The sequence below is a fragment of the Anastrepha obliqua genome, chromosome 2 (assembly GCF_027943255.1).
Source record: "Anastrepha obliqua isolate idAnaObli1 chromosome 2, idAnaObli1_1.0, whole genome shotgun sequence".
NCBI classification, from domain to species: Eukaryota; Metazoa; Arthropoda; class Insecta; order Diptera; family Tephritidae; genus Anastrepha; species Anastrepha obliqua.
The window spans coordinates 113777005-113798755 of record NC_072893.1 but is presented as its reverse complement, the minus strand read 5'-3'; the positions used below and the strand labels follow the sequence as shown (position 1 = coordinate 113798755).

The window sequence follows — 21751 nt, the reverse complement described above, 5'->3', positions numbered from 1 at the left end:
CATTTGATTTTATTTTGAATTGGTTTTTGTTCGTTTTTTCTTTATTTTTTTCGCCTTGCTTTGTGATTCTTTCAATTTTCTTAAATTATATATAATAAAATGTTTAAAAGCGCCACGATCATACGAGCGCAATGTGATTGTTAAAAAAATTAATGTATTAACATAAAAAAATAGTCTTAGCAAAAGATTTCCCTCGATTGGTGTATCGTCAATGATGAGTAGGCCCAAGTTCTCCGAGGCAAGGTGCATGCAGAGTGTGAAGAGAATAAATTGGGCACGTTGGAAGTCTTGCGTTCGTCCGCGCTCCAACAATTCCTGCACAGCCGTGTATGCATGTTCAACAAGTCAATGATCGATGAGCGGGCCCCAGAACATTTTCGAAATTTTCGTATCATCTTCGGTAATGAAGAATTGACGTCCCAAATGTAGAAACTCCTTTAACGACACTTGGCCATCGCCATTCTTGTCTATCACAGCAAAAGAAATTGCAGCATCGTCATCCGTAAGACCCAAGCAATGGAAGAACAACTTATACTGGTCGAGATCCAAGTGGCCGGTGTGATCGTAATCAACGGCCTGCAAGAAAAATTTGAAAAAAACATATTCAATATTTGCTAACTCTGGTGGATAGTTTGCAATTAGTTACCTTAAATAAATACGGCAGAAAGCGACCAATGCGCTTTACCATCTGCTCGTCGTTGAGACGATGATGCACTTCAACAAGAAACTGCTCGGCAGTTATTAAATTATACGGCGTTATTTCACCGAATTGCTCCTCCCAAGTTTGGCGCATCACTTGCTCAAATTCAGCCGACACCTCGGGCGTGAGATGACCCAAGTCAGTGAAGCGTTTGGCAATCAATTTGAAATCGTCAAACGAGATGACGCCATCGCGATTAACGTCGAGTATGCGATGAAGCGTACGCATTTTGCGACGCCAGAACTCCGAATCGCCCTGCAAAGAGAAGAAGCAGAGAAGAGGGGTTAAAACTTTGTACAGAGTGCAATGAACTTTTTCTTTTTTGAATGAAAGTTACTTTTTTGGTTTATATAAAAAGAGTTAGCAGGTACTATATAAAGGTTAGTACTATAAAAAATGCGCTTGAATTAAAAAAAAAATTAAATCACTATTGAGAGAAGGAACTAAAGCTTGACTCGATTTCTAATGAATTTTTGTATAAAATGAAATTTTTTGTATAAAAATTAAACTCAATTTTGTGTGGAAAGGAGCTAAAGCATGACTCGATTTCTAATGAATTTTTTTTATAAAAAATTAAACTCAATTTTGTGTGAAAATGAGTTAAGCTAAGCTTGACTAAATTTGTAATATTTTTTTTTTTAATGAAAAATTAAACTCAATTTTGTGTGAGAAGCAGCTAAAACATGAGCCGATTTTTAATTAATTTTTTTTTCTAAAAAGTTGAACTCAATTTTGTGGAGGAAGGAGCCAAAACTTGACTCGGTTTCTGATAATTTTTTTTGTGAGAAGGAGCTAAGCTTGGCTCGAGTTTTAATGATTTTTTTCTTATAAAGAATTAAACTCAATTTTTTTGTGAAAAGGAGCTAAGCTAAGCTTGACTCGATTTCTGATCGATTTTTTATTGATAAAAAATTAAACTTCATTGTGTATTTCGACCAGAAACGGAGCTTAAGCCTAAAGCGAATCTCATCATCATCAATTCATAGAGTTCCAAGTTGGGGCTTAGGTACGACCAGCGATTTCTATATGCGATTTAAATATTTCTTAAATTTACTGAAGAAAGCCACTTTACTTGCCTTTTGCTCTTTTGTTGCTATTTATTAAAAAAATCCAAAAAAAATTGTGCTGTGGAGAAACTAAAATCGTGTTATGTATTCAAATAATTAATTCAGAAAACTTGCCTACATTGATATGTAAATTAATTGTTTTCATACCTCCGACACGTCTGCGGTCATGAAAAAAAAACATTTTTTTTTGTTTCCATTTTTCGGGACTCAGCACTTCATTAAAAGTGCCGGCATGTTTTCATAATTTTTGTTTTTTTTTTGTTTTTTGTTTTATTTATGCAAAGACTTCCAAAAGACACCATACGCTTACTCTCTGTAGGTGCGAGCAAGGGAGGAAGAGGAAGGAGAAAGAATTGGAAGAAAGAAACAAAATTCGTGGGCAAATGTTTATTAATCGAAGGAAATAACCTGTTATTTCTTAATAGAGTATATTGCAGCTCCATTTGAGTTACTATTAACTATTTTTCAGTTAAGAATAAAAAAATTTCGTTTGAAGTGTTGAGTGCCTTAAGAGATTTTATGGGTGAAAAATTCATAGAAAATAATAGAAAAAAAAATTAAATGGAAATTTCTAGAAAATGTATCGCTGATTTGTATTTAAAATTGTGTAGCCTCTGCTGCAAGTTGGCTTAATTGTGTGAAATAATCGTTTATAATTTTATTTCACGCGCATTAAATGCCTTCAGTGGAATATGAATTTGAAATAATGAACGCGAAGGAATGTAGCCTAAATAAAGTTAACATCTCATATCGTTATTGTTTTATTTCAACTTTTTTTCCTATCATCTGATCTGGTCGCCCTATATAAATAGATATTTTTTGGAAAGTATTTAACAGGAAGTTATTTATATCCTTCGACAATTAGGAAGGCTTTCAGTTAATTGATGTGTATTTATATTAGCAGTTAATTATATACCATATGTATCCATGCATGTATGTATGTATGTGTATGTATGTATGCATATATACTTGTAAATATGTATGAATGTAGGTATCAAACTTCTAATGCTTACCCTTTCACTATTCTTGGAGTGCTTTGTTACACGTTTGCTTTCAAATTCATCGTCCGAATCCGAATCGCTATCACTGCAAAAAGGGATATAAAATTGCAATTTATTAGAAATAATAAAATTTGCGTTAAATTAAGGATAAGAAACAATCATTTTTACATTTCACGTAGGAGGCTTATTCAGAAAAAAATTAAAAGCAAATTTGCTTGTCGAAAAGATATTAAAAAAAATTAAAAACGAATTTAAATTGTCTTATAGAAAAAATATTAAAAAAAAAATAAAAACAAATTTGCTTATCGCAAAAATATTAAAAAAAAATTAAAAACGAATTTGCTTGTCGAAAAGATATTACGAGTAAAAAAATTAAAAACAAATTTAAATTGTCTTATCGAAAAAATATTAAAAAAAATTAAAAACAAATCGCTTATCGAAAAAATATTAAAAAAAAAAATTAAAATCAAATTTGCTTATCGAAAAAATATTAAAATAAATTAAATACAAATAAAAAATGAAATCAACTTTTTTTAATATTTTAAATATTGGTTTTAAAATTTCTTGTTTTTTTTTTAACCAAAACTCTTTTTTAATATTTGTAATCAAAAATTTTTGGGTGTTTCGTAATTACTTTTTTTTTTTTTAATATACCTATTATGTAAAAAAAAAACTCGTGGCCGGACGAACCCCATTTTTTTTGTTGTATGGTGCCACTCAACGTGTTAAAAATCAATGAAATTAGCTGCTTAAGACTTGCACTTATTTCAGCAAAATTTCATGAGCCCCATTTACAGCTTTTTCCAATTTTATTTCTTTTTTCTTAACAGTTATTATTTTTTTTTTCATATACATATATTATATAAATTTAATAAAAAATTTTTAATTTTTAAATTGGAATGAACTTTTTTTTAATTTAAAATTTTATCTTTACAATTTTTAGTTTTTTGAAACTAACAAAAATCATTTTTTTAACTTAAAATTTTAATTTCAAAGTTTTTGGGGGTTTTTTTTAATATTTTTATTATTTTTTTCTTAACAATTTTTGTTTTTTTTTTCATATACATGTATGTATATATTTTTTAATATAATTTTTTTATCTTTAAATTAGAATCAACTTTTTTTTATTTAAATTAAAAATTTTATTTTTATAATTTTTAGATTTTTGAAACTAACGAAAACATTTTTTTAACCTAAAATTTTAATTTAAAAATTTTTGGGTTGTTTGTAATTTTTGTTTAATTCTTTTATATAACTTTTTGTTTTTGGTTGAAATTTGTTTTTAATTTTAAATAGAAATTAACTCTTTTTTATGTTTTTTTTAATATTAGTCTTGAAATTTCTACTTTTTTCACTAAACAAACACATTTTTTAATATTTTTAATTTAAATTGTAGTTTTAAACTTTTTAGACTTTTTTTGTTGTGTCTTTTTGTTCTGATTTTTTTAATATAGTCTTTTTTAATTTTAAATTGACATGCAATTTTTTATTTTATTTTTTCTACTCTTAAAATTTTAGTTTTAAATTTTTTATATTACTTTTTTTCAACTATAAATTTTCTATTTCCTATTTTTTAGACTGTTTTTCTTTTTTGTTTTATAAGGAAATCTCTTGTTTCAACTAAAAAAAAATGTATTCAACGAAAAATATTTATAATTTAAAATTTTAGTTTTACAATTTTTGTGTCTGTGTAAAATTTTTTTGTTATACATTTTTTTATGTAATTTTTTTGTGATATTTTTTTATGTAATTCTTAATTTTTTTGGTTAATTTTTTCAATACAATTTTATTTAAATTTTATTTCCAGTTCTTCAAACTGTTTTCCATTTTTGTTTTATAAGTGAATTTTATTTTGCACTGTAAATACAATCCTGTAAAAACGATTCGGAAATATATCGCAGATTATTAAGAAAAACCTTTAAAAAAGTTTCCACGCAATGGGAAATGTATTTAAAAAATGTCATGGTTAAAATCGACTTTTTGATTTTAATTTATTAAATTTTGATTTGGAATGTTTTTTTTTGCATCTTTGTCTTTACCATATATTTTCTTCTTAATTTTTCACTATTGTTTTTTATGTCTTAACTTTTTTTGGATTTTCTATTTTTCTTCTTATTTCTTTAATTTTTAACTATTGATTTTTATGTTTTAATGTTTTTGTTTTTAATTTCTTTATTTTCTGTTTAATAAATAAATAAGCCTCTCTACTTTCTACAATTACAAACTTTCGTTGAGTTCACTCACCTTTCTTCTTCACGCTTTGATGATGCTACAGTGGACACCCGCTTCTTCGTGCTGCTCTGACGCTTAGTCAAGTATGAATTGGCTTGTCTGGGTTTCAGCAGACAAAAGCGTTCATTGCAAACTAGTACCATATTGCTACCGTGAGAGGAAATCGGTGCAATGGTGGGAGCGGTGCAAGCCGAACGATGTGGAACAAAAGTACCAGAGGAATGCTGAAATGAACAAAGAAAATAATGAACATTGATTAATGGGGGAAATGAGATTAATTAATACAAAGAATCGTATTAAGGAAAGAACATATTTTTTCATATAATTATTAAGTGTATATGGAAGACAATAAGACAATGCTTGAGTGCACAGATGGGTAATGAGTAAACAAAGAAAATAGAGTGAGGTGGTGATGCACAAAATTGTATGACTGAATCATTTATGGGCTGCATGTTCATCATATGAGACTTAATATTGAAAGAAATTTGGGATAAAAATCAATTCTAGAAATTCAATACTAGAAATTATTTTATGAATCTATGCCTCGAAGCGAGAAACTTGAAAAAAATGTAAAAGGGTTTTAAAGGTTAAAGACTACATATTTACCATATTCTCAAAAAAAAAAAAATGCTTTCATTTCTTTCTTCCATTTACTTCATATTATTTATTTTTACTTAATTCAATAAAACTTAAATTAAGTTTATTTTAGTTATTTAGCTCATTTTTTTACACCCCAAACGACGTATTTTTCTTGCTATCCCTTTCTTCACAGAATTTATTTATTTTTTTATATATTTTAATTTTATATATACATATATATACACACTTTTATGTACATGCGAATATATTTCCCTTCACTTCTTTGCATTTGCATATTTGCTTTTATTTATTTTTCAACTCCTTTTGTTGGTCGGCAATAAATTACCTTGTTTACTATGGAAAAATCTGCCGAAGTCGAAAGTTTTTGTTTGCACACTTTTCGAGCAGAACACACACACTTATACACATAAGACTCACCATTTACAAATACATTTCGGCTGCGTGTGTTTTGTTGACGAAATTTTTATTTGTGTAATTATGTACATGAAGGTTTTTGTTGGTTATAAAAACGAAAGAGCTCAACAAACAGCGAACTTGACTGAAAATGAGAGCACTGCACACACACACCTGTGCATGGTTACTGTCTCTGTAAATAGATTCGTAAACACTTGAATGTATTGCCTTAGCTGCAAAGCCACTGCTGCTTATCAGAATTCCATGCATGCAGGTGTATAATTGTACCGTTCGGAAATTTCATATACAAACTTTCAACCTAAAAAAAAATAACAGTTAATGTTGTTTACAACAAAGTTCATTGACTACCCGCAAGTTAGTTGTTGCTATCTTTAACTGTTTGTGAAATATTGACAAGTTATTTACTAAATTTGAAGGCGGTTAATGGATTAATTGGTGGCGCGTGTGATGTTTATTGAATTTAATTGCATTATTATCGCCTTTATTTTATAATTTTTTTTCTCGTTTGTTCCATTTTTTAGTTTTCTGTGTTTTTGTTAATTTTTTGTTGCTCATTTCGGTTTTCTTATGTGTACTTATTTACTTTTTCCATTTTGAATATTTTATCTTTGAAAAGTTTCCTTGACTAGGCCTAAATTTGGACGCGATAAGCTTTTTTAATCTCATTCGGACTATTTGGCTTTACTTCTTTGATAAGAAATTGGTTTAGAAGGGCTTAATATTAATGTATTATATAAACATTTCGCTTTGACACGAAGTATTAAATTTGTGGAAAATTTTTGTATATACATGCAAAAGCTTTATCACTTTTTTTGTTGTTTGTTAAGCTCAGAAGCCGATTAAATTTCTAGGAAAATTGATAAGCAAATAAGCCTGAGTGTGTGCGTTAAGTAGTGTAGTGTAGGTATTCACAACAGCCACCACATCTGATTGATTTTTCCTAACTAATTGAAGAGCGGAAGTAAATCGGGTAAATGAGTAATTTTAGTATCACAACTGTGAAAAGGTTAGCAATAACAAATGATTGTAAGTATACTCTTATATAAGCGAAAGGGGGTACAGTGTCACCATATGTGCTTAGCGCATGTTGCTTACTAATTGAAGTACGGACGTAGCTGAGCGTTATAAAGTGACTTACTTTAGGATCGCATTTGTTAGATCTACCCAAAAAAATATTTAACAAAATAAACTGTATGTGAGTAAGCAATGGAGGTATTTACAATATAGCCGCATTTTCCTTGGATATTTTTTTAAATAATTAAATTGCATACCTTATTAGCAAAAACATGTGATACCTTGTTGTATTCACAGATGGTAAAAATTACACAACTACACTCACAATCTTCTGAATAATTCTTTAAGACAGTTCAAATAAAAAAAAATTTAAAAAATATATATGTACCATATATATAAAACTGCATAGAAAGATGTGTCTATTAGTACAGTGATGTTACTTTGAAACAACTTCCAAACTAGTCAGCATCTAGTCGCTTAAATACTAGTTAACATATGTCTAAAACTGAATTTAAAAAATATCTATGTTTATATTAAAATGATGTTACTTTGATACTAATATACATTCTAACTAGTCGGCATCTAGTCTCCAAAGTACGTGTTAAAATTTGACTAAAAGTGATTTAAAAATCTGAAAAAACTAGCAGTATATTTATGTATTTTCGTTTTAGTACAATGATGTCACTTTGCAACTACTTTCAAACGAGGCCGGATCTAGACACTTAAGTCCTAGTTAACATTTGACTGAAAATAAATTAACAATACCCAAAAAACAAATTTATAAATTTTAGTGCATTTATGTGACTCTGACTTTGCAAATACTTAAAACTAGTCAGGATCTAGCCACTAAAGCACTACTTGACTAAAACAGTGTTTAAAGTATAAAAAAGTTATGTATTTTAGTACGAATGTGTCATTTCTAAACTACTTTCAAACTACTGGAGATGTAGTCACTGAAATACTAGTTAACATTTGAATGAAAATGTATTAAAAATATCAAAAAAAAAAATTACTTTTAGTGTAATTATGTCACTTCGCAACTACTTTCAAACTAGTCGAGATCTATTCATTGAAGTACTAGTTAACATTTGACTTAAAAGTGAATTAAAAAGTATCAAAAAAAATATATGTTTATATTGCAATGATGTCATTTTGATACTACTTTTTAATTAGTCGGCATCTCGTTTCCGAAATGCTATTTAAAATTTGACCAAAAGTGAATTAAAAATCTGGAAAAACTAACAGAATATTTACGTATTTTAGTTCAATAATATCACTTTGCAACTACTTTCAAACTAGTCGAGATCTAGTCACTGAAGTACTAGTTTACATTTGACTAAAAGTGCAATAAAGAAATAAAAAAGTTATATATTTTAGTACAAAGGTGTCATTTTGCAACTACTTTCAAACTAGTCGGTGTCTAGCCTCTAAAGTATTAGTTCGCATTTGGCAATTGGTGAACCCAAAATTTCATACACTCATTGAGTGCATTCCTACAGGGTCTATAGTAGATTTGAGAAACCACAATCACAGCCTCTGCAAATAACTTTTGACCAGATCACTTCACATTCAAAGTGACATCTCGGCATGCTCATCTTTGTAAACAATTGTGGCACATATGGCGAGCAAATGTTTATTGTAAATCCATTGTGAGAAAAAAAACGATAAACAGCGAGCACTACGTACTCTTAAAAACAATTGTTATTTACAACTACAAACTTACAAACTTGAGCAGTCAATAAGTATGAGTGAAGCAGATGCTTGCGTAAGTAAATAATTGTAAAAAAACTTGAAAAGACCAACATGCGCAAGGTTTGCGTTTATAATTGTATTTTTTTTTAAATTTTTTTTTTGTATTTTTGATTTCCTTTACTTCATTATTTGTTTACTAAAAAAGTGAATGGATAAGCTTGGTTGCTCTTTTTTTTTATTTCCTCCATAATGGGTCTGCAAATTTGCCATGCAAATGACCACAAATAAATAATGCTTCATTTTGAATTGTTATTTATTTAGCATACACTTTCTTTTTTTTTTTGGGGAATTTGGTTTATGGTAGACCTTAAATTATTTATTTAAACAAATTTTCTTTTATCAAAGAAATTTGCAATAAAACGAATATGCAATAGCGGCTGTTGAAAAAGTTCAGATTTGTGAAAAATTTCAATAAATAATCATTTGATGTAGCAAGTCACAAATTCAAAGATTAATCAGATTTCGTATAAATATTTTTTTTTTCAATTTATGAATAAAAATATGCTAAGCTGGCAAATATTTTAAAAATACTTCGTTCTTTAAATAATTTTTTGGTTTTAAGTGAGTTAATTATTTTTTTTTATACTCGCAATGAAATATTTATTATTTTTACGCTGTGAATAAGGAATTGCTTCCATTATAATTTTTTTAGTGAAAAATCTGCTAAGATACCATAAAGAAATGCTGCTCTTTCGTTAGACTACTTTTTTACTCCCGTTATTATAAATTTTTTGTTTATTCTGAAATAGTTTATTTGTACGCAGTGATTTGTGCATTGCTTGTATTATTATTTTTACAAAGGGGAGCTTAATTTAGATTTTAAGTATGATTTTTAATTTTGTTTTAATAATTGCTTATAATTATGGTATTTTTTTAAGATTTTTTTGTTTTTATTTATTTTCTATTATTTAATTCACCCATCACCGCCCACTGTTGTCGATTTTGATTGTGTGTTTTTTCTTTTATTTTCGTTGTTATTGTTTATTATCTATAGCACTTTTAAGAGAGCTCTTCATAAGTGCCAATTATTATTATTAATTTTAGAAAGTTTTTACAATTATGCACTTTTTTTAATTTTTTTACAAATTTTGTATATATTATATTTTTTTAAATTTTTTATTTTAATTTTTTTATATTTTTTAAATAATATTTTTTTAATTTTTTTATATACTTTTTATGTTAAACATTTTTTTTATTTTTATTTTTTTTGTATTTTGTTTTTAATAACACCAATTTTCCCTCATTATGATGCAGTAAATAAAAATATAAATAAGAAATAAATTATCACATGAATTTAGCTTCGTTTTGGGGGGTAAAGGGTTGTTGTTGTAGCGGCATAAACATTCCCCATACTTACATACGCGGAATGCTGCTGGAGTGACAGTCCTCGGCCGGATATAAATCCGGGTCGTTTCGGTAACGTAGAACCGACTGTCGTGGAAACGTGGGGGTAAAGGGTTAAAAGGGTTAAAACTTTGTGGTTTGTTTTACAACTAAAATAGAAAATTATAGAATTATAGAAACAGAACTTAATATTTAAAAAAAAAAATTTACATACGTTTGAATTCAGATATACAAATATTTCTTAATTTTCTCTAATTATTTAAAAAAAATATAATATAAAATAAAAAAAATTTAAATATTAAAAACTTGTGGTTTAATTTGAAAACAAATTTAATTTAATACTTTAATTTTAAAACAAAAAAATTTGATATTTTGAAGAATGAACTAACATATTTTTTTTTTCTGCAATGCACATATTTTTTAATTATCTCTAATTACTAAAAAACAAATTTATAAATAAAAAATGTTAAAGACTAAAAATGTGCGTTTTAAGTTACAACTAAAATAGAGGAATTTAATATTTTTAAAGAAACAGTCGACATATTTCTGAGTTCAGAAATGCAACTATTTTTTTAAAATTCTCTATTTATTTATTAAATAAAGTGAAATAAAAAATTATAAAATACAATTAATTTTAAACCTTAACAATTTTTTTATATTTAATTTTAGTGCCATTAATTTATTTTTTTCAATGCTTTCAATTTTTTCAAATTGTGGGATTTGAATTTATTTTATAATAATGAATTATATAATAATTGAATTTTTAAAATAATGAATTAAAGGAACTCTATTTCACTCGAATTAAATATTTACAAACAAATAAGATTTAAAAGCTCAATTTAACTTATTTAATCGCCAATTCAATACGTTTCATGTGGCATAATATTTTTATTATTAGTTTTTATTTTTATATTTTTCCCATGTTTTCTCTTTCTATTTCTATATTTCTTGCAATCTCATACATATATATACAAAAAACTACAATTTATTTTAATTTTATTCCGAAATATTTTGTTATTTTTTATTTTTCTCATCTTTCACCTTTGCGCATACCCTCAACTACGCAAACACGCATATCAGAGAACGTTAAATATAGAGAATTCTCACGAGCTACGAATAGTGTGAATTGTCAAAAATGAAGTGAAACCGCGAACACTATTTCACCTCGCTTAACTCGACAGCGGGGAACTTCTTAACAGGGCTGATTACAGTGAATTATGTACAAGTACATTGGCTCTGCTCAGTTTTTGGTTTCTGTATGAAATCAAATTGACGAATGCCGACGGCATTTTGCAAGGCATTTGCTTGTGCATTTTTATGTTCCCTTGGTAAACGAAAATTTATTCAATTTGTATTTTCAAACAAAGGTGATGAAGAAAAATGATTGAAATTATTATATGCGCCAACATTTCAAATCAAAGTAACTTTATATTTTGATTTAATTTACCTCTCACATTTTGGTATGTGCGTTTTAGTAAATTTAAAACTAAACAAATTTGATGAAAATTTTTACTAATATTTTGAGTCGAAATTAATTCATAGCATACAAGTGTTTTCGTATATCGACATATGTACATATTTACATTTGAATATGCATTTTTTGTTCCTTTGGCAAACCAAATCTTTTTCAATTTACATTTTATTACAGGGAATAATAATATACATACATTTGTATGTATGCATTTTCTAGATAGTATAAAACTTTAAAATAAATAAAGGAAACAAAGAAACGTATTTGCATATATGGGACAACTAAGTTCAATTGCATCTTTATTAAATATGTACATATATGTTGCACGCATATGTGTGCACTGAAGCAACATGACCTACCTCACGAGCATCGCCTTATATTTCATGTAAATAACCTAATGATCAAATTCCTGCCTCACAAATGCTAAAACAAATTTCTTTTGAATACTCATGTACATATTTGTATGTGCGTATGTACACTTGGTGCCCATATCCCTTCAAACAAATCAAAAAATTCTGTATACAAAACGCTTCATTACCAGGCACACAGGAAGATGGCATATGCAAATATAAATATTGAATTCAAGCAAAACAATGCTTATTAATATACACATATGCACATATGCTTATTAATATACAACCGCACACACAGGGCACAGAGAACGTTAATGAATAGAGAAGTCTTAATGATTGGAAAGTGTTCATTTTCGAGGGGTACTCGTCTCGCGAAGACAATTCACCATAGACAGATTTTTCAACAAAAATTAACAGTGAGGGGCTGAATTATGTAAATTTAGCAGCAGTCGATAAGAATTTGTTGGTGATTAGAAGCAAAGAATGTTAGGTAGCTTTTTAATATGACCTATATATTTGAATTTTTCCAAATCATCCAAATTATGTACATATGTTATGTCTGTCTGTCTGGTGTCTGTAAAACTTTGTTGAATTACCTTCAACTGAATCAAAATCCTCTATAGCAAACGCTGCATTACCAGGCGCACAGGAAGATGGCATATGCAAATGTAAATTTGTGAATTTATATACATTTGCGCATATGTATATGCTGTGTGTATGTGTGCTCAACAGCCACAGCTCAAGATAAAACGGTAAAACTTCGCAAGAAATCCAGCGCGCACTCATGGCGCAGCGCACATTCATTGGCACAGCATTGTGCATATACACATATTTACGTACATATATTGATGCATACATATGTACGAAGCCGCGGGCACTCGACTTAACAAAAATTGAAGATTTATCAAATATTGGCAAATAATTCTACGCGAAATATTCCAATATTGACTATTTTCGTATTGTCGAGAAAATTGGCATATGGGCGGCTCGTTTTATGAATGAAAGTTCTTGCTCTTAGAACTATGAGCTCGAATTTATCAATGAATTTTTTGAAGATGAGTTTTTGTTGCACAGTACAATAGTTGAAACTGTTCGGCGCCGCCGCGACTGTTCAGCGCTATGGCAACTAGAATGATGGCCGCTACGCTTGCGTCTATGACTGCATTTTGTTCTTGTAGTCGCTAGGCATAGAATTTTAGCTTTGAACGACATACGCATTTTGAGGAATAAAGCGAATGCCCTGCAGAGAACGTTAAATATAGAGAATTCTCACGAGCTACGAATAGTGTGAATTGTCAAAAATGAAGTGAAACCGCGAACACTATTTCACCTCGCTTAACTCGACAGCGGGGAACTTCTTAACAGGGCTGATTACAGTGAATTATGTACAAGTACATTGGCTCTGCTCAGTTTTTGGTTTCTGTATGAAATCAAATTGACGAATGCCGACGGCATTTTGCAAGGCATTTGCTTGTGCATTTTTATGTTCCCTTGGTAAACGAAAATTTATTCAATTTGTATTTTCAAACAAAGGTGATGAAGGAAATGATTGAATTTATTATATGCGCCAAATCAAATCAAAGTAACTTTATATTTTGATTTAATTTACCTCTCACATTTTGGTATGTGCGTTTTAGTAAATTTAAAACTAAACAAATTTGATGAAAATTTTTACTAATATTTTGAGTCGAAATTAATTCATAGCATACAAGTGTTTTGGTATATCGACATATGTACATATTTACATTTGAATATGCATTTTTTGTTCCTTTGGCAAACCAAATCTTTTTCAATTTACATTTTATTACAGGGAATAATAATATACATACATTTGTATGTATGCATTTTCTAGATAGTATAAAACTTTAAAATAAATAAAGGAAACAAAGAAACGTATTTGCATATATGGGACAACTAAATTCAATTGCATCTTTATTAAATATATATATGTTGCACGCATATGTGTGCACTGAAGCAACATGACCTACCTCACGAGCATCGCCTTATATTTCATGTAAATAACCTAATGATCAAATTCCTGCCTCACAAAAGCTAAAACAAATTTCTTTTGAATACTCATGTACATATTTGTATGTGCGTATGTATGTACACTTGGTGCCCATATCCCTTCAAACAAATCAAAAAATTCTGTATACAAAACGCTTCATTACCAGGCACACAGAAAGATGGCATATGCAAATATAAATATTGAATTCAAGCAAAACAATGCTTATTAATATACACATATGCATGTACATACAAGCGCACACACAGGGCATTCGCTTTATTCCTCAAAATGCGTATGTCGTTCAAAGCTAAAATTCTATGCCTAGCGACTACAAGAACAAAATGCAGTCATAGACGCAGGCGTAGCGGCCATCATTCTAGTTGCCATAGCGCTGAACAGTCGCGGCGGCGCCGAACAGTTTCAACTACAGTAGGTTCTGTTTTTATGCGGTAGATACGTTCCGCAAGAAACAGCATAAAGAAAAAACAGCATAAAAAAAGCTACTAGTTCTATAGTAAAACTATAGATACGTTTCAAATGCTAAAACCGCATAAATCTGAAATAATCGCATAAAAAAGGGCACTAGTCCCATATTATTACTATAGATACGTTCCATAGACCGCATGAATCTGAAATAATTAAATAAAATCGCATAAACAAAATATTGTATCTTTGAAAATTATATCTTTATATATCTTCCATACTTGTAGGGTTAGCATTTCTGATGCAATCTGTGATGAGTTTTTGCTTAGCTGGTTTAGAATCTTGTTTATATGTACAATTCCCCATAGGTCGACATGCATTTTGTAATTTAAAAAAAAACCGCACTATTTCAAAACCGCATAAAAAAAAGCCGCATAAAAACAGAACCTACTGTATTGTAGTGTGCAACAAAAACTCATCTTCAAAAAATTCATTGATAAATTCGAGCTCATAGTTCTAAGAGCAAGAATTTTCATTCATAAAACGAGCCGCCCATATGCCAATTTTCTCGACAATTCGAAAATAGTCAATATTGGAATATTTCGCGTAGAATTATTTGCCAATATTTGATAAATCTTCAATTTTTGTCAAGTCGAGTGCCCGCGGCATCGTACATATGTATGCATCAATATATGTACGTAAATATGTGTATATGCACAATGCTGTGCCAATGAATGTGCGCTGCGCCATGAGTGCGCGCTGGATTTCTTGCGAAGTTTTACCGTTTTATCTTGAGCTGTGGCTGGTGAGCACACATACACACAGCATATACATATGCGCAAATGTATATAAATTCACAAATTTACATTTGCATATGCCATCTTCCTGTGCGCCTGGTAATGAAGCGTTTGCTATAGAGGATTTTGATTCAGTTGAAGGTAATTCAACAAAGTTTTACAGACACCAGACAGACAGACAGACAGACATAACATATGTATATAATTTTGGATGATTTGGAAAAATTCAAATATATAGGTCATATTAAAAAGCTACCTAACATTCTTTGCTTCTAATCACCAAGAAATTCTTATCGACTGCTGCTAAATTTACATAATTCAGCCCCTCACTGTTAATTTTTGTTGGAAAATGTGTCAGTGGTGAATTGTCTTCGCGAGACGAGTACCCCTCGAAAATGAACACTTTCCAGTCATTAAGACTTCTCTATTCATTAACGTTCTCTGCGTGCTGTTCACTTGTCGTTTACTGTCGTTTTGCATACAACATCGATAACATTGACCTGTTGCTCGCTCACTACTGTTGTTATTGTGCGTTGTCGTTCTTTAACTATTGCTATTCTTTGTCAAGGTTCTTGTTGGTGTTTGCTAAGCTCCATCATGGATTTTTCAATGTTATTAACTTTCGATGTGATTTTGAAGTTTCTTTACCACTTTTTTATTCTATTCTTCCAACTTTATGCATGCAGAGAACGCAGAGAACATTAATGAATAGAGAAGTCTTAATGACTGGAAAGTGTTCATTTTCGAGGGGTACTCGTCTCGCGAAGACAATTCACCACTGACACATTTTTCAACAAAAATTAACAGTGAGGGGCTGAATTATGTAAATTTAGCAGCAGTCGATAAGAATTTCTTGGTGATTAGAAGCAAAGAATGTTAGGTAGCTTTTTAATATGACCTATATATTTGAATTTCTCCAAATCATCCAAATTATGTACATATGTTATGTCTGTCTGTCTGGTGTCTGTAAAACTTTGTTGAATTACCTTCAACTGAATCAAAATCCTCTATAGCAAACGCTTCATTACCAGGCGCACAGGAAGATGGCATATGCAAATGTAAATTTGTGAATTTATATACATTTGTGAATTTATATACATTTGCGCATATGTATATGCTGTGTGTATGTGTGCTCACCAGCCACAGCTCAAGATAAAACGGTAAAACTTCGCAAGAAATCCAGCGCGCACTCATGGCGCAGCGCACATTCATTGGCACAGCATTGTATGTACAGTAAGCTTGAAATGTTACAGGCATCTTCAAATGCTCTGATTTCAGAGTAAGTTTCTAACTACAGATATATGCATATGTTTTGTGCACTTTTTATCAATTGAAAAACTACATACGTAAAGTAATCTACTAATTAACTATTTGCCTACTATCAGTTAACATAAAATAATTGTTTCCAAATTTTATCTTAGTATTAAAATGTCCGAATCAGACCTTTTTTTTAAGCTACTTGTTTTCTTCTGCAACTTACTGTATGCTCATGCGCGCACTTGACGCACAGCAGCTGCGGCTGTCGAGCATTTAGAACGACATATTTACATACATATATTTTTGCATACATATGTACGATGCCGCGGGCACTCGACTTGACAAAAATTGAAGATTTATCAAATATTGGCAAATAATTCTACGCGAAATATTCCAATATTGACTATTTTCGAATTGTCGAGAAAATTGGCATATGGGCGGCTCGTTTTATGAATGAAAATTCTTGCTCTTAGAACTATGAGCTCGAATTTATCAATGAATTTTTTGAAGATGAGTTTTTGTTGCACACTACAATAGTTGAAACTGTTCGGCGCCGCCGCGACTGTTCAGCGCTATGGCAACTAGAATGATGGCCGCTACGCCTGCGTCTATGACTGCATTTTGTTCTTGTAGTCGCTAGGCATAGAATTTTAGCTTTGAACGACATACGCATTTTGAGGAATAAAGCGAATGCCCTGTGTGTGCGCTTGTATGTACATGCATATGTGTATATTAATAAGCATTGTTTTGCTTGAATTTAATATTTATATTTGCATATGCCATCTTTCTGTGTGCCTGGTAATAAAGCGTTTTGTATACAGAATTTTTTGATTTGTTTGAAGGGATATGGGCACCAAGTGTACATACGCACATACAAATATGTACATGAGTATTCAAAAGAAATTTGTTTTAGCTTTTGTGAGGCAGGAATTTGATCATTAGGTTATTTACATGAAATATAAGGCGATGCTCGTGAGGTAGGTCATGTTGCTTCAGTGCACACATATGCGTGCAACATATATATATTTAATAAAGATGCAATTGAATTTAGTTGTCCCATATATGCAAATACGTTTCTTTGTTTCCTTTATTTATTTTAAAGTTTTATACTATCTAGAAAATGCATACATACAAATGTATGTATATTATTATTCCCTGTAATAAAATGTAAATTGAAAAAGATTTGGTTTGCCAAAGGAACAAATAAATGCATGTTCAAATGTAAATACATATGTCGATATACCAAAAACTTGTATGCTATGAATTAATTTCGACTCAAAAAATTAGTAAAAATTTTCATCAAATTTGTTTAGTTTTAAATTTACTAAAACGCACATACCAAAATGTGAGAGGTCGTTTTATAATGTATTTTTTAAAATTAAATCAAAATATTAAAGTTACTTTGATTTGATTTGGCGCATATAATAAATTCAATCATTTCCTTCATCACCTTTGTTTGAAAATACAAATTGAATAAATTTTCGTTTACCAAGGGAACATAAAAATTCACAAGCAAATGCCTTGCAAAATGCCGTCGGCATTTGTCAATTTGATTTCATACAGAAACCAAAAACTGAGCAGAGCCAATGTACTTGTACATAATTCACTGTAATCAGCTCTGTTAAGAACTTCCCCGCTGTCGAGTTAAGCGAGGTGAAATAGTGTTCGCGGTTTCACTTCATTTTTGACAATTCACACTATTCGTAGCTCGTGAGAATTCTCTATATTTAACGTTCTCTGATGCATGTATGTATATACGTGTGTGAATTAACATAGGGAGTGTGCAGAGAGCAGTATGCTTGTTTTCTAACCTGTTGTACGCCATCATGGCTACGCATAGTCCCATGCAAATTAGTTTCCTTCATTATACCACATATGGTATAATATTTTCATTTTAATCATCATTTATTTTCAATAGTATTTGCTGCTTTAAAGAATCTGCTAAATTTTTATTATATTTATTTATTATTATAATTTTTTTTTTTTTGTTTTGCACCCTTTTTAGTGCTCTCTTATTAGAGTTACATAACTGTCTTAGAATATCAGGGCGCGAACACGTGTTGAGAATGAAACAAAAGCTAGGTATGAATTTGTGTAGTATATTGGGGTGATAAGTTCGGCTAGTTAAAGACATCGTGGAACCTGATAGGCAGCAAAAGACGAAAAATAAAAAAATCGGACGAACACAAGAAAACACCAAGAAAATAAATAACGAGATAAGGCAGCACAACTACAAACATATATTTATGCTTGAAAGAGTATTACTATATTATTTTGAAATCTTCAAGCAATGGTGCACACATACATGCGCACTGATATGTAGATCGTTGCTGAGACTTCCTGAACAAACAAGAACACATTTTATTAATGAGTTTGTAGATGAAAAATAATTACTACAAATTTTTGAAAATAACTCATTTGGAGTTGCCGTGAAGCAGACATGGCTGCACACATAACATGCGTGACTTCACACATACACATATACATACTTCATATATACTTTATTTTTTTATAGTTATAGGAAACTTGGCAGGCCTGAATGCGGGAATTTAATCCACTAAACCTGGCATATGTATTTATGTATGTATATGTACACTTGCAGAACTGGTGGTATTCAACGGTTCATATTCAACTGTTCGTAAATTAAGCTCAACTATTATGCATTTTTGCTCAAAATAATCCAGAAGTTTGAAGAGTTGAGAAAGAAGTGAAAAATTTTCAGAACTTCTTCCTGGTTTTGTAGTGATGAGTCTTGATATTTTTTACTATAAATGAAGGAGGCTGCGAATTTGTGTGACCGATTAACGAAAATGGGTTTTCACGATAAAGGGAAGTGCCAAAAAGACGTTCACTTCTTAAAAAAAAATAGTGGTTTTCGTTTTGAGTCGCTTTTGAGTCACTTATTCCAATGCCTATTGATTACATACTCCATAAAAAAAATTATTGTAATTATTCATTTTTAACTAAAGATTTCTTGCGTACTTTGAGATAATTTTAATAACAAAGAAATGAGGATTTTTTTGGCGAATAACAAAATTTTAAGGTTATTTTCGCTTTGCTCGCTCAAACATTTTATAAAAAATAACCAAAAAATACATTTTTTTTCCAAAATGTACAAATTCTTGGAGGCATTTTTATAAGCATTTAATTAAAATAAAATAGAACTAAGTACTCAGAAATATGTGGATTTTTATTACTTTCTCAAAAAGGTCTTTATACAGTGAAACAAAACCACTTCTTCTTTAAATTTTTGCCCAAAATTAAACATACGTTACTTTTTGCTAAACTTGATGGCTTTTCGAAAGGTTCTATCTCAATTAATAATCATCGGTACGGCTAATATTTAGATCCAAATTTTTGAGAAAAATAAAAAAAAAATAGTTTTTTGGTATTTCTGATGAATAACTACAATTTGTTTTATTATATTTAAATAAAAAAAAATTAAATTGTTTACAAATTTAATCGTTTGGGTTTAATTCAAATTCCTTTTCGATCACCTGAGCTTACTCAATAACGATCGTTACTGACAATATGCATATGTATGTATGTACATATGTATATAAAAAATGTTGATGAAAAGTAAAAAAGAAAATAATTTATTTTTTAATTTATTTTTTTATGACTAAGTTAGTTAAGTAAAAAATCCCTTTTCTTACTTTTTTCTTTTTGTGGAACTACTTTTTTATGAGGAACTACTTTATGAGGAACTTTGTTAAATAGTTCATGAAAAGTTAAAAAAAAAACTCTTTTAAAATTTTTTTTTTATATACATATATTTTTTTATGAAGAACTTTGTTAAGTAGTTCCTCATAAAAACACAAAACAAAAGTAAATAAAAAAATTACAAAAACGAGTTATGCATATGGTAAAGGTGCACATATACTTTGAACATAAGCAAACTATTAAGGAAGTAATTTCCAGATACAAATATTTGTAACTATTAAAAATATTTTATTGAAAAAACATTGCTTATTTCTATTCAGATAATTAAATTTCGCAAAAAAAACTCGTTAAGACGTTAAAATAGTGCACACACACACACAGTTTTTTTAATTCCAAAGCTTTTTTGGTTGATTTAAAAAAATGTTCATTAATTTGTATATATTTATTTATACGCACACACACTCACACACACAAGTATTCATACGCAGCTTAAATAAGGGTTTGCTTACGCAGCTGAAGTACTGCCAAGTGTTTTTTTCCACTAAAATATGTATATATGTTCATGGACTGTAAAGTGCGTACGTATGCTTACTTGAAAGACTGGCTGACTGTATGTACATACATATATAATACTTTTATCAAACTTACATTTATCTCAAGATCCATAAGGCAATGGGAAATCGGAATACTACCCACAGCGATGCTACGATCCAGTATTTCTCTGGAAGTGCGCAAGAAACCGCGACTTATAATTGCAAACGCCATTTTGAAATGGTGGATTTTTGTTTAAAACAAAAAACAAACCAATTTTTCAAATGCTTGAAAAATGCAAAGGCAGGTATTTGGAGACACACACAAGAGAGCACAGCAGACGCTATCAGGATAGTAAGTGTGTGATCATTTAAAATGCTGTTTTGTTGTTGTGTTTTTAATTTAAAAAACGTTTGAGTGATGGATTTGAAAGTTTTAAAATTTTAAGCGTTAAGCTTTGAAAGTTTTTTTGCACAGTTTGTAGCTTTTTTTCGTAAAAAGAATAAAATTTTCAAGAGTCTTAAATATTCTCTCTTAATAGTCACGGGTTTTTAGTTTTTTGCACCGTTTTTTATTTTTCTCCACTTCACTTTATTTTCAAATTTGCTTGAAAATGTTCACTTTTTGAAAATAGTTTGTTTTTGAGTTGGCTTTGTTTGTTTTTATTTTGGTTTTGTTGAGTATTGAAACTCTCGCAGTTTTGGAAATGTACAACCGTTCGCTTAAGCGTTCGAATACAATTTAAACGAAAATCGTTGGTTGCGCGCACCAATAAACCCCTGCCACACAGCCCAAAGCGCAGTCGCCGGCGCAGTCACTGCTAACGTCAACAGCGACAGCCACAGCAGCAGCAACAACAGAGATGTTGTTTGTGCGCCACAATAAAAGGCCTGTCGAACAAGAAAGCCTGTCACGGAGGAAGGGGAAACAGCGGCAAACAGCAGCAAGGGGAATATATGCGCATATGCGTATGTATGTATGTAAATATGTATGCACATATGTATGCATACATATATGGAAATACATAAGTACATAAAAAGCTGTGTAATTGGAATAGCAAGAAAATGTGAAGTAAAAACAACAGAACCAACTCCAATTCGGATGGCATACCAATGTATGCCTGC

At 30.0% G+C, this 21751-nt stretch overlaps 1 protein-coding gene across 1 annotated transcript; it reads right to left on the bottom strand.

Annotated features, from left to right (window-relative positions):
- Positions 1–37: 37 nt before the first annotated feature.
- On the bottom strand, positions 38–21353 carry LOC129239347 (sarcoplasmic calcium-binding protein). Its single transcript, XM_054874795.1, has 5 exons — positions 20745–21353; positions 5013–5224; positions 2781–2853; positions 647–955; positions 38–576 (listed from the first exon to the last, which is right to left on the bottom strand). The coding sequence occupies exons 1-5, from the start codon at positions 20859–20861 to the stop codon at positions 346–348; spliced, it is 942 nt and encodes a 313-aa protein (XP_054730770.1). The 5' UTR covers positions 20862–21353; the 3' UTR covers positions 38–345.
- Between the last annotated feature and the right edge of the window lie 398 nt (positions 21354–21751).